Here is a 12,867-nt window from a genome sequence, read left to right as displayed (position 1 = left end):
ATTGAGAAAGTAGGAAAACCCTCCAGCCACCAGCACATCTGTCGATCAGGTCCTGCCAAACTCTGTGTGAGCTCTGGAGTGGTCCCTGCAATCACCCTTGAACCTGTCATGTATTGTGGTATCCGCTGGACTTGAGCACAGATCTGCCCTTTGACTGGCTTTAGAACAAGGGGGAGGAGGTCCTTAAACCCATTTGCCTATCAGCTTCTTTACCCTTTATTATAAAGGGATTATGGAAAGAATGATCCGTTCCCTCTTATTTCTTGGAAATATCACACACATCCAGCTGTAAATAGAAAAACTTTTTAATTCCCTGCAAGGAAAAATTCCTGGATAATTCCCTGTTTCTTATACTCATAGAGACATTCTTATCCTTATTCATACATTACCAAAAATAAAGACAATGTTTACAATTAATTCTCCAAAGATGCAAAAAAGGCAGAAAGACAAAACACAAATTCCAAGGAAAGACATGGAAACAATATGATTTAGAAAGATTTATTGTTTATTTTTTGTTTTGTTTTTATTTGTTTCACTGTTTGTACGTTTATCTCGCAAGAGCCTACAGAAGTGAGGGAAATCGTCTGCAGGCTAATTTTAAAACAATGTGAGAGAGAAGTTAAGCATTAAATATAAAAAATAAAACTTTTGGCTTACTTACTAAACTAGAAAGTATCTTCCTGAAACATGTCAGTTAAATTGATCTGCAATGGATTAATAAATGAAGAACATGTATCTTCCTCTAAGAAATATTTCAAACATCGTGTACACTACTAAAAGAGCTGGTCAGCAAGTTTTCAAGTCACCATCCCCTGGACAAACTAAAGACAAGTTACCCTTTATCTGAAGTCAGAAGAATAAAGTCTGCAGGAGTAAAAATATTGCCAGTGTTCTCAGCAATCTACCAATACATCTGACAGGTTCTGAAAGTCTACTCAATAATGTGAACCATGAGTCATTTCCCGGGAAGCTCCTTGCTTGAGTGGCAAGTAACTTCCGAGGCTGGACTTCTCAGTCTGTGGAGAGAAGCGAGTTGTATTGGCAGCATTGCTCCATCTTGAAAATCCAGAAGACAGTCCTGCAATGACCCTCAGTGTAACAGAGCTGCAAGTCTGCACTGCGGGTCTCTGGGCAAGTGTGACTCTGCCGCTGAGCCAGAAGCAGATTAAAGAGAAGAGAAGGAAGTGAAGGTCAAATGTTTCAGTTGATAGACGCTAGCCCAGATAACATTCCATGGCCTTGAGGTCTTGAAATGGATGAGATGCCAAAATGAGGTAATCAAGTATTGATAATGTTAAGAATTTAAGATGCATGTCCCACCACTGAAGACAGAACTTTTTGACATGGGATTGATCTATCTGGAAGTCCCTTCTGGGCAGCCCTGTTAGATATTCCTATTATCTGCTACATCAGAACCTCTGAAGAATTCTGACTTATACTCAAGATGCTGTCTCTGACACCTTCAAGGTTCTGAAGGAGCTTCCAAATCAAAGAAATGTCACATGATGCCTCGTATTATTTTAGCGTTAGCTTATATTACACAGCGATTTTTTAAAATTCAGTAGTCCATATTTGGGCTCAATGATAGCTTTATCAGTCTTATTGTTTTCTTACCTAGAACATCCCATTCTCCCAATAGGCTTGTTGTACAACCAAAACCAAAATGGAGACAGTGGGTTCTTGAAATCTAATCAGCCGGGACGAAAGATCCCAGTGACCACATCCCTGATACAAGATCCCCAATGTGTTTCAACACAACCCAAACATTTCTTATCATAACATCCCCTTGAAGACCAAATATTCCAAACCCTTAGTTTTTTGTAGGATTTAGGATGATTTCTCACTTAGCTAGCCCTCCACTTGCTTACTGTCTTCTATATGCATTTGTCCAACTTGGATTGGCTGTTGAGTACCAGCAGGGGGATCCCAATTCTGCTTCCTAGACTGTCCTTTAGGGACTTGGAAACAGAAGGTAGTGCAGTTCTTTCTGGCCATCCACCAGGCTTGGGACTCCTGGCTTCTTGGGGTAAGTTCGACAGGCAATTTTAAAGAACTCTTCTGCTGCATCGAGAGCAATGAGACGGTCCTGCCGAAGATTTAAACATACAAGTATTGTCAAGATGGGAACTCAGCCATGCTGATGGGAAAACCAATCTAGTAACAATACCCACCCTAGAAATAATCATGAACAAGTAAAACATTGCTTCAATTTTTCTCAACAAATTTAGAGATGTCCCTAACCTTTACTCATATTACCCAAGAAACATTCCACACTCTTATTAGAGTCCTTTTCAAAATCTTTTTTAATCTTAGGTTCTATATATATATATATATTTAAAGATTTCACTTATTTGTTTGAGAGAGAGAGCATGAGAGGGGAGAAGGTCAGAGGGAGAAGCAGACTCCCCGTGGAGCTGGGAGCCCGATGCAGGACTCGATCCCACGACTCCAGGATCATGACATGAGCCAAAAGCAGTTGCTTAAACAACTGAACCACCCAGGCTCCCAATCTTAGGTTATATTAACAATGTTTCTCACATCTCTGACCTGCAAATGATTCAAAAAGCTGGCCGCATAGCAGAAGTGGTTGAAAAGTACGGATCCTTAAGCTACAACCTGAGCCTCAATAGGGCTGAGTGCAATGCAGAAATCTGAAAATTTAAAGCCCATCAGGTGGTTCTGATGCTGTCGGCTTCTGGAAACCAGCGTATAAGATGCTAGCTTCATCTATCTCCCCAAACTGTGCTGTTGTGGTGGTGCTGGAATGATGAGTATTTGGAATAACAGAAAAGCAAAAACTTAAAGCAAAATGAAGGCACATAAAAAATACATCCACTGGGGTGCCTGGGTGGCTCAATCAGTTAGGCATCTATCTACCTTTGGCTCAGGTCATGATCCCAGGGTCCTAGGATTGAGCCCCATGTTGGGCTCCCTGCTCAGGGGGGAGTCTGCTTCTCCCGCACCTTCTTCCCCTCCCCAGCCCCTGCTTGCTCTCTCTCAAATAAATGAATAAAATCCTAAAAAAAAAAAAAAAAAGAATATATATATATATATATATATATATATATATATATCCACTTACCACAACAAAGAGGTATCTTTCCGAGAGCTCCCAGCTTGTTGGAAAAATACTGGTTTCTTCAGCCAGTTTTAACAATATCTCCCGAGCCTTCCTTGTGTTTTTAGAATCACTAATGGTGCTGAGTTTCGTCACGGACAACAAAGAGTCGGCTTCCTTTTGAAAACCTATAGACATTATATGTTAATAAAAGAAAAAAAGAAAAAAAGGAGAAGAAAAGAAAACCTACAGAGACAAAAACTTTACCCCTCCTGTAAACACAGTGGTGATAAGAAATGGCCATCCTGCAGGAGATTAAGAAGGTACCCAGGGGTGCCTGGGTGGCTCAGTGGGTTAGAGCCTCTGCCTTCGGCTCAGGTCATGATCCCGGAGTCCTGGGATCAAGCCCTGCATCGGGCTCTCTGCTCAGCAAGGAGCCTGCTTCCTCTCTCTCTGCCTGCCTCTCTGCCTTCTTGTGATCTCTAGCTGTCAAATAAATAAATAAAACTTAAAAAAAAAAAAAAAAAAAAGAAGGTACCCAGATGTGCACTCCAAACAAACGTCAGGAGCAAAGGCTCTGTTCTGTGGGCTCCTTCCCAGGTCAGTGTGACGGGCAGGGTCTTTAAAGCTCTTTTGAGATTTCTTCTTGCCTAATTTTCTTTGTTAACTTTTCCCTCCGAGTTAAGTCTCAGAACCTTACCCACTGACAGCTTGCGACTCCCACCTCTATTTTCGGCACTGAAATCCTCCTCCTACTCCTTCCTCTTCCCCTACCTGCCTCTGCATTTTGGGACCTGCAAAGTGGTTGTCTCCAGGCTTCTACTTCTCCAAGCCCACATTCCTTCCCCCGAGGCAACAGTCTTGTTAAAATTACTCACCCCAAAATATGAAAGACTCAGAGATTCACACCTGCCTGGAGTAACTCACTTTATAAAAGGAGACAATTAAGTCACAAGAGTGGTGAGTCAAGAGGGCAGGGGTCCATCCCATCCCACCGTAACCCAACGAAGCAATGGGGGCTGATGACAGCAACTTGTGAACAGGAATGAAGCCAAGGCAACCTGTTCTCTTCCAAGGCAGAAGGATGGAAGACTTCAAACTCAATACATTCATGCTTTAAATACTAAAACAAGGTCTTTTTCCATAGTGAGGGGCCACGTTTACTGAATCATGACTCTAGCTGACTTAAGAAAAACCAACGCCCAATGTCTTTTCTGATGCCACAGGTCTATGTCCCAACTTGGAAGGTTTCCCAGCTTTGAGTCCTTCCGAGAGTCCACACTGAGTTTTTCTCTCTCTCATACAAACAACATTTCTTTCCACCTGCCTCATCTTCAGGCGCCTCCTAACTGGCCAATCATGCTCATCTAATTCAATCCATGATGAACACCGCCAGAAACATCCGGTGGTGGTGCCCATGTGCTTTCCCTGCCTGGGATACTCCGCGCTGAGCACAGATGGGAGTAGCACATGGCCAAGTATGTCCTCAAGACACAGGCTTGTAGGAACATAAGTATCAGATGTTTATGCTGGAGGATACAAGGAGGACAGGATTGGGACCGTAACTGGTACAAAACAGCTCCAATCAGTCAGCTGCTGACGTGTCTTCTGGCCTTTGATACAAAGCTCGCAGAAGAAAGGGAAGAGGAATGACCACCCCTGGCTATCTGTACCATTCCACAGTCACTCTCAGACTCACCTAAATCCTCTAAGATGCGTTTCCATCTATTTCTCACTTCCCTCCGGATCTGCCGCAGGGTGTAGATATCGTAGTTGAGTTTTTGCCACTCCTGAAGGAACATAAAAATGCGGATTTATTTTCACCCCTTGCCTTCCACTGTTCTCTAATGCCCAAACAGACACTGAGTGAAACAGGTGGGTCTCCTCTTCACCAGGCTTCAAAACCTTTCTGAAAGGAGAGGAGGGCACGCGTGAGAAGGCGTCAGCAGGAATCCGACGGCTCCCATCTCCAGGGCCTCAGCCTGGAGCAGGTGATGTTCCTTAACCTCTTCCCATTCCCGGTGTCTCAGCCTCAATGCTCTTATCTGTGAAGTGGGGGTGACGAAAGGGATGACTTCATTCCAGACAGTTATAAAGATTAAAGGTGTAGAATGGCACACACCCACATTCAGTGAGCTCCTACTAAAACCCATGTATGACCAAAGCCATTTTATCCCTGAAGAAACTAAGGCCCAAAGACATTAACTGGGGCATCCAATACCATCCAGCTAATTGGTACCAGAATTGGTATTTGCATCCAGGTCTGACTCCAAAGTTCATGAGAAATATGGCACACAGCACACACCAAGAATTTATCTCTTCCTTTGTTATCAGAGTACAGTAGACCTGGGAATCCCAAGTTTCTGGATTCCCGGCCAATGTCTTCTGCACCGTATCCCAGCACTGCTCTCTTTTGCTTCAATAAGATTCACACAATAAGGCAAATATTTTCAGGCAGAATTGTTTTCAGAACTGCTAAGAAGCTATCATTCTCAAAACTCCAATCTTATGGGCAGTAGGGCCATCACATTGGTCTCCAAACAGAAACTGAATCTTTCAAGAGCATCAGAATCTTTATTAAGCTAAGTAATTTCTTTTAAATATCACGGGCATTTTTTGTTAAGGAGCCTTATCTATACAGAACAGCCATTTTATAGAGTATACTTTTTCTTTTCAGCAAAAACATTAACCACACAACTGTTCTAACACACAGCTTCAAAGAACATCATTCTTAATGCTCAATTTAAGATTCAAGTGTGTGATACTCTGACTCCTCTAAGGGCAAATGTTTCAGGGATGACACTCATTTCCTACAGTTCCTGTCGAGCCCGCCCTTGCTCGTTGCTAATCAACTTTCATGACTGGCTAAGAGAAATCCATTTAGCTGCCATTCACAAATATTTATAGATACCACTTTGAAAAGAAAAACCAGCGAAATAAAGGGAATTTTGTTACGACTACATTTTAGGACTTGTATTGAAGGACAGGCCATCAAAAAGGCATTGATTTCAGCCATTTTTTTTAGAAGCCAGTAAGTGGGGGAATTTGAGGACTCTCTCCTGGTCTTCTGTAGGGCTTTTGGTTGTTTGTTTCTTTGTGTTTTTTTGTTTGTTTATTTTTTGGACCAAAGGCATGTGTGAACATGTGTGGGCAGGAATGTGTGGTGACGGGGATCTGGGATAAAGCCTGTGCCCTGGAAGAAAGCAAAGTTAACTAAGTCATCTTGGAAATACACAACCCTGACCCATCTTGAGCATCATGTTCAGGGCATGATATATATAATTTGCTACAGAGTGGTAAGTTGGGGGAAAACCTCCACTACTGTTGTTCTCGTTGGATGGGTCTTATTGTACCACATTGGCCATTCAGTGTAGAGCATTCTGGAAAAGAACACGCCTGCTAGAGCCATCCTACCTGGGTCTGGGTCCCGGCTCCATTACTTCCTAAGAGCCTGGCTTTGGGCAAGTTCATAACTGTGTCTCATGGCCTCATGTGCGGCATGGGGACACTGTATTACCGACCTCATGGGCTTATTCTGAGAAGCATGTGTGTTCATACAAGTGCTGAAAGGGACGTGTGATACCCATTCTCCTCCAATCAGGGTGGACACTGTTAAGAAAAAATCCTCCAAGACTCTGGATGAGGACTGAGGGCAGCATCTCATTTGGGAAGACCTCCAGAAGAAAAAGTGCTCAGCTCTTAGCGTCAAGTACAGTTCTATATTTTTCCTGAGAACTGTTTCACCGTTCTGGACACTGAATTTTATAAGGGACCAGTTTCCACTAAGTGAAAATACAGAGCCCTTTCACAGAAAGTTGATAGGGTTTCATAAGCATTTTTGAACGCCCAGAATTTCATGCTCCTTTCTATGTCTTTATTCACGCTTTTTCTCTCTCATCTTCTGGTTTGTGCTCTCTCATCTTCTGGTTTGTGCTCTCTCACTGTCTTTTCATGAGTGTTGCTTTGGTCCTTTTTGCTAAAAAGAAGACTGTAAATAAATAAAATATTACACAGAGCAGTGTTGCGCTGATTCTCAATGAAGTGAGCCCTCCTTAAATGGAAAGTGATGGGGCTTTCAGAAACACTTGATTGGAGAAACCCACACAATCAAAAAATCCGCAGATACTTTCTGTCTTCACACAACCTTAAATTATGCAACAAACCACTAGGTGGCTTCATTAACTTGTGATTCAAGGTCTCCGAGCCTCTGTCCTCCCTTCTTAGGCTAAGGCCCCAGAACTTGTCTGCTCAGCTCAAAGTAGCCAAATCTCTTTCAGAGACCCAGCCTCACTGGGTCGTCCAAGTTGAAGACTTTTTTTTTTTTTTTAAATTTTCCTCCTCTTGCTGCCCATCTATCAGCTCTTTTGCTATTCCTAAATTCCAACACTGCGTGTCATACAAATTCTTTCTGTTTCAGTATCTGTTACTCTGATAAAAGCATTTGATGGAGAAGTGACAATATGACATTAAAAAATCTGCTAAGGACGGATCTCCACGCACCCCACCCCCCGGCCAATGAAGCATCAACTGACTTGTGTGCATGGGAAGTGCTGTTAAAATTAATGGACTAAAGCCATGCACTTCCTATACCTGGATTATTACTGCCATCTTTTGACAGAATGGTCATGGGTAATCGCATATGAAAGGATCTGGAAGTTTTTGGAAAACTTAAAAGCTCTAAAACCAGTAGAAGTGTGGGTAGGGTTTACCAAGAATTGGTTTTGGATAAAACGAATGAGGAGGGGAATTTGAATTTGTCTCTAACATATGACCCCAACGAAGGCATCTGAATGCAACAAATGAGAAATGGTGACGGATAAAATCTTCCCCACGGCTAAACAAACTAACTCACCTATTCCCTGCTACTGGAGAAAATCAAGTCTTGTGAAGTCCTACAATTTTTAAGTTGTCACACTTTGTTCTTAGACAAATAATTTTAAAATAAAGACCGGGGGTGCCTGGGTGGCTCAGTCAGTTAGTTGACTGCCCAGCTCTTGGTTCCAGCTCAGATCATGATCTCGGGGTCCTGAGAATGAGCCCCACATTGGGCTCTGTGCTCTGCCCAGAGTCTACTGGGGATTCTCTCTCCCTCTTCCTCTGCCCTATGCACCCCCTCTAAAATATATAAATAGATTTTAAAAAAATAACAAAGACCAACTAAACACCCTTCATAAGTGAGTTGAAATTCCAACCCACTAGACATCAAAAGTTGAAGTCTTACTTTCTAAAACAATCTTTTGTTTGTCTTTTACTAAAACCTAATGTAATACATTGTGGCTCGTCATGATACAGTGGCCTGAAATAGTAAGCCAATTAGCAAAGGTGTAATAAAAGAAATAATGCAGGGGGGAGGCTGTGTGGCTGCTAGCCAAGCATCTAATTCTTGATTTCGGCTCAGGTCATAACCTGAGGGTTGTGAGAAGGAGCCCCACATTGGGGGTTTCCACTCAGCATGAAGTCTGTTTGAGATACTCTGTCTCCCTCTTCCTCTGCCCCTCCCTCCCCACTCTCTCTTTTTCTCTCAAAAAAAAAAAAAAGAAAGAAAGAAAAGAAAAAAGAAAGAGTGCAGATTTGATTGCATAAGATACCAGGGAGCCAAGTCCAAGTGAAAGACATGTGACTGAAAGTGTGCTACTGAAGGCACGTAGACCGGATTCTTGAGGTGTTTCTCCTCTGTGTTTGTTGGCCCATAAGATTCAAGCTAGGTAAGGTAAGAAGGCTGAGGCAGGCAGAGCAGAGGACTGTGTTGCTGTGAGGCTGTGGATGAATGGGACTGTTAAAAAAGTACTTCACATTTCTTGCTAAAAAAGGTGACGTCTGCATTTAGAGAAATGGACTCAAACAAGAGGCTACATATATTTTAAGTCATCTTAAGCTCTTAGAAACAATTTCAAAAGCAATCAGCTTATCTTTAAGTTATAAAAATAATACGATTACACAGAAGTAAAAACCCAAAGAGAACAGAAGGGTCTAAAATGAAAATGAAAAGTTTGCTTTCCCATCTTCTTTTTCTTGCCTTATTCCTTAGTAGTACATTTGAACATTTCTTTTCCTTGTTATCCCCACCCCTGCTTTCTTGTTCTCCTTCCTCTTCCTCCTTCTTCTTCCTCTGGTAGCTACTTCCATAACTCCAAATATCAGGCTCACATTCCCAATTTCTCATGTATTAACCTGAAACTTTCTTCATACGGTCTGCTACAAAGAATAATTTAGTTCTTCTGTCTCTTTCTCCCTCTCTGTCTCTGTTTCTCTCATCGCCAGGGAGACAGAAAAAGTGGGGAAACATTGCCAACAGTATTTGGACAATCATGATCTTGCCACTGGGGCTGGCACATTGCTGCTCCCCACAAAAGCTGGGTTCTGATAGCAAGGAGGGAAGGTGTGATACGGACACCAGGGTAGCAAATACGTGTGCAACTAAAATGTCTGCCTCATATACATACTTGATGTCTGTTTCCCTGACATCTATCTTCCCCTTCTATCAATCTGCCACCTTTACTCAGATTTTTCTTTGGAGAACAGTTACATTCCCAGCTCTAAAAGTTGGTGCCAACTGACTTAAGCCAATGCACTCAATTTTGGCTGTATATTAGAATCATGCAGGGAGCATTTCTAAAATACCAGTGCACGAGACCCATCTCCCAGGCTGATGAGATCAGAATCCTTTGAAGGGGTGCCAGGTTTGAAATCCAATAACTCACATCAGTAAGCACAGCCCCACTGGGGCAGGGATGGACACCTCACCCAGCTCAGCGAAGGAGATGTAGCTAAAACCGTGAGGCTTTCGAAAGCAACGAGGAGAGATGTTCTCCATTCTCCTGGACAATGCAGTGAGAGGGTAAAAAACCTAGAACTAACTAGAACTGCTCCCATCACCATGACTATCCTGAGAAGAGTCAGCCTAAGGAAGAAGTCAACCCTCAGAGGAGGACAAAGGTGAAAGCAGCACAGAGAGAGAGAGAGAGAGAGAGAAAGCACCTAAGGACATTCCCATCTCAGGATCTTATCTCATCTGAAGTCAGTCCTACTTCTGGAACTCTCTGTCATCCAAGACAATTCCACTTAGGTTTAAACAATGGGATTTCTTTCTCTGGTCCTTGCATCCGAAAGATTCATGTTACAAAGTGTGCTCACGGAGTACATAAACAAAAAGGAAACTATAACTACCACACAAAATATTAGTCTCATGCTTTCCTACCTCTTGCTCCTGGGGGAAAACATTCAGCATATAGACTTACTTGGCTGGGTGAGGTAAGGTCTACAGAGAAGGGGGTGTTAATGGCTCAATCTTTCTGTCCCTACGTGACTCAGGCGATGACACAGATACAACAGCATTCCTTTTCTGGGTCCAGGGACTGCTTTACGGTGCCTCCCCTGAATTCTGTCCATCAGAGCAGAGCTTCTCACTCAGGCAAGACTGTACTTATAACAGGAGAGTGGCTATGCTTATATCTCATTGGCTAATTTCTTCCAAAGATCTGATGGAGAGGGGTCCAGCTACCACTGACTGAACCACTCAACTCCCTTATTTACAAACACACATGGAATCTTTCTGGCTAGATCTAATGAGCAGTTCAAGCTGACTTTTGATTCATAATAACTTTGAGTCAAGACCTATTCACCATTTGAAACCCAAGCATTAGGATACCCTGGTTTTTGTCTTTCTTGGATGGTCAAAATCCATTTTCAGAAGAAGCAGCTGCTCGTCCCCAGGCTTAAATCTGCTTCATTGTCTTCATTCCATATCCCAAGATCAGACAATCACCAACTGAACTTTAAGAAATGGTCCTTATTGTATTTGATCTGCAAGAGAGTCTTTCCCAAATTTTGCATGAATTAATATTACTTCCCGCATGCTCAACATGCCAGCTCAATTCTGTCAAGCCAGAATTCAAACCTAATTCCAGAGTCCACACACACTTAATTTAAAAAAAAACGAAACATGAAAGAATGACTAGTTATTGTTACGACCTCAACACAGCTTCCTTTTTCTTGCATATTTATTGTTTGCTTATTTAACTTAGGGAATACGTCCATATGATCCACAATCCAAAAATAAAGGCCTTGTCTCCCATTCATAAGGGTATAAACAAGGAATGTTACCAGCTTCTCCCACATCCTTCCATTTTCCCCCATAAATGGTGGCATACTATATCCTGCACTTTTCACTTAATAGGTTTTAGCAGTTGTTCTGTATCAGAATATGAAGTTCCAGATCCTTCTTTATCATGACTTTCTTTCCCATCTGGTGTAGACGGACACAAAATTATAATAAGTATATATATTTGGGGCGTCTGGCTCGATCAGTTGGTAGAGCATGTAAGTCTTGATCTTGGGGTTGTAGGAGCCCCACATTAGGTGCAGAAATTACTTAAAAATAGAATTCCTTAAAGGGCTGCCTACGCAGTTCAGTCACTTAAGCATCCGAATTCGTCTCAAGCCATGATCTCAGGGATCCTGGGATTAAGCCCCTTGTTGGGCTTTGCTCTCTGTGGGGAGTCAGCTTATCCTTCTCTTTCTCTCCCTCTGCCCCTCCCCCGCTCATGCTCGCTCGCTCTGTCAAATAAATAAAATCTTTAAAAAAAAATCTTTTAAAAATGTATATACATTTGTTTTATAGAAAATGATCCCCTAAAAAATACAATATATTCCTAAATGTGCCTTAAAACTAAAAAACGCCTTAAGATCTTTTGCTTCCGGCACCTGGGGGGCTCAGAAGGTTACTCATCTGCCTTTGGCTCAGGTCATGATCTCGGGTCCTGGGATCAAGCCCCACATCGGGCTCCCTGCTCAGTGGGGAGTCTCCATCTTCCTCTCCCTCTCCCCTCCACTCATGCACTCTCTCTCTCTCTCAAGTAAATAAATAAAATCTTAAAAAAAAAAAAGACCTTTTGCTTCCCCAACATTCTTTCTAGCATCACCATTAAAAATGATTAAGTACTCCCATGTGTCACTCACCACAGATTTCCCTTTGGGAATTTCCACTTCAGTGCAACATTGACACGCCGGCTCTAACAACATTGCCTTGTACAAAAGTTAAACATCTACATCAGGAAATGGCCCAGCGAATGGGACCCCAATACTTTTCCTTGAAAGTGACAGCTTCTTGCTAAAATGAATCCTTTGAACATTGCTAACTGCCATGTCTTTCTTTCCATTTTTGCCCGTTTACATCATCTCGTGTTATCTTCTACTTACAATGAAAAGATTCTCCAAAGGATAGAAAAATCATATGGACTGCATCTCTAGTATTCCTTCTTTTTTTTCTATGGGGGGAAATATCAGATAAATCAGAGAGAGACAGGCAGTGTGGGGGGCGTATATCTGCTAACAGATTCTCTCATGTTTGCTTCTCACAGAGAAGTGCGAGATGGGTGATGCAGACGAGGGTCATTTTGCAACCACTGAAGGGTACTCAGAACTGTTGATGCCAGTCTGGAGAAAGGTTTTCAGTAATGCAGGACAGGGCTCGGTGTGGGGGCCTCATCATCATTTTTATCATTGACTTCATGAAATCAAAGGCCACAGAGGTGTGAGAGGAAGCGAACACACGGCAGGAGAGAACCAAGAGTTAAAAATATGCAACAAATAAGGTCTATGAAATAAAACCTATACACTGAAATGGAGATATATCCTACTGTGAGGTTAAAACAGGGGACACAAGGGACCCGCTTATACAGCAGTTCTGATCCAAGACAGGTCTAGGGTTTGACTCAACTAAAAGCTCCAAATCCACCCAAAATGGGACATTCGGTCTGCATTTCTCTTGTGCCAAGCACAGGTCTGGGCTTCCCAAAATAAATATCACG

The 12,867-nt window shown here is 42.4% G+C and overlaps 1 protein-coding gene across 1 annotated transcript in view; it reads right to left on the bottom strand.

The window, feature by feature from the left end:
* Positions 1-287: 287 nt before the first annotated feature.
* The window catches only part of MREG (melanoregulin), a 40,934-nt gene continuing 28,354 nt past the window's right edge, over positions 288-12,867 (bottom strand). Inside the window, exons 2-4 of the mRNA XM_032859839.1 lie at positions 4,758-4,848; positions 3,083-3,246; positions 288-2,086 (exon numbers count right to left, since the gene is read on the bottom strand). Coding sequence (XP_032715730.1) covers positions 1,952-2,086; positions 3,083-3,246; positions 4,758-4,848 — 390 coding nt within the window. The 3' untranslated portion in view covers positions 288-1,951. The remainder of the gene's footprint in view (positions 2,087-3,082; positions 3,247-4,757; positions 4,849-12,867) is intronic.

Source organism: Lontra canadensis, unplaced genomic scaffold (assembly GCF_010015895.1).
Source record: "Lontra canadensis isolate GAN:19392208 unplaced genomic scaffold, GSC_riverotter_1.0 scaffold18, whole genome shotgun sequence".
Classification (NCBI taxonomy): domain Eukaryota; kingdom Metazoa; phylum Chordata; class Mammalia; order Carnivora; family Mustelidae; genus Lontra; species Lontra canadensis.
The sequence above is the reverse complement of the archived record's forward strand: the minus strand, read 5'-3'. Positions and strand labels throughout refer to the sequence as shown.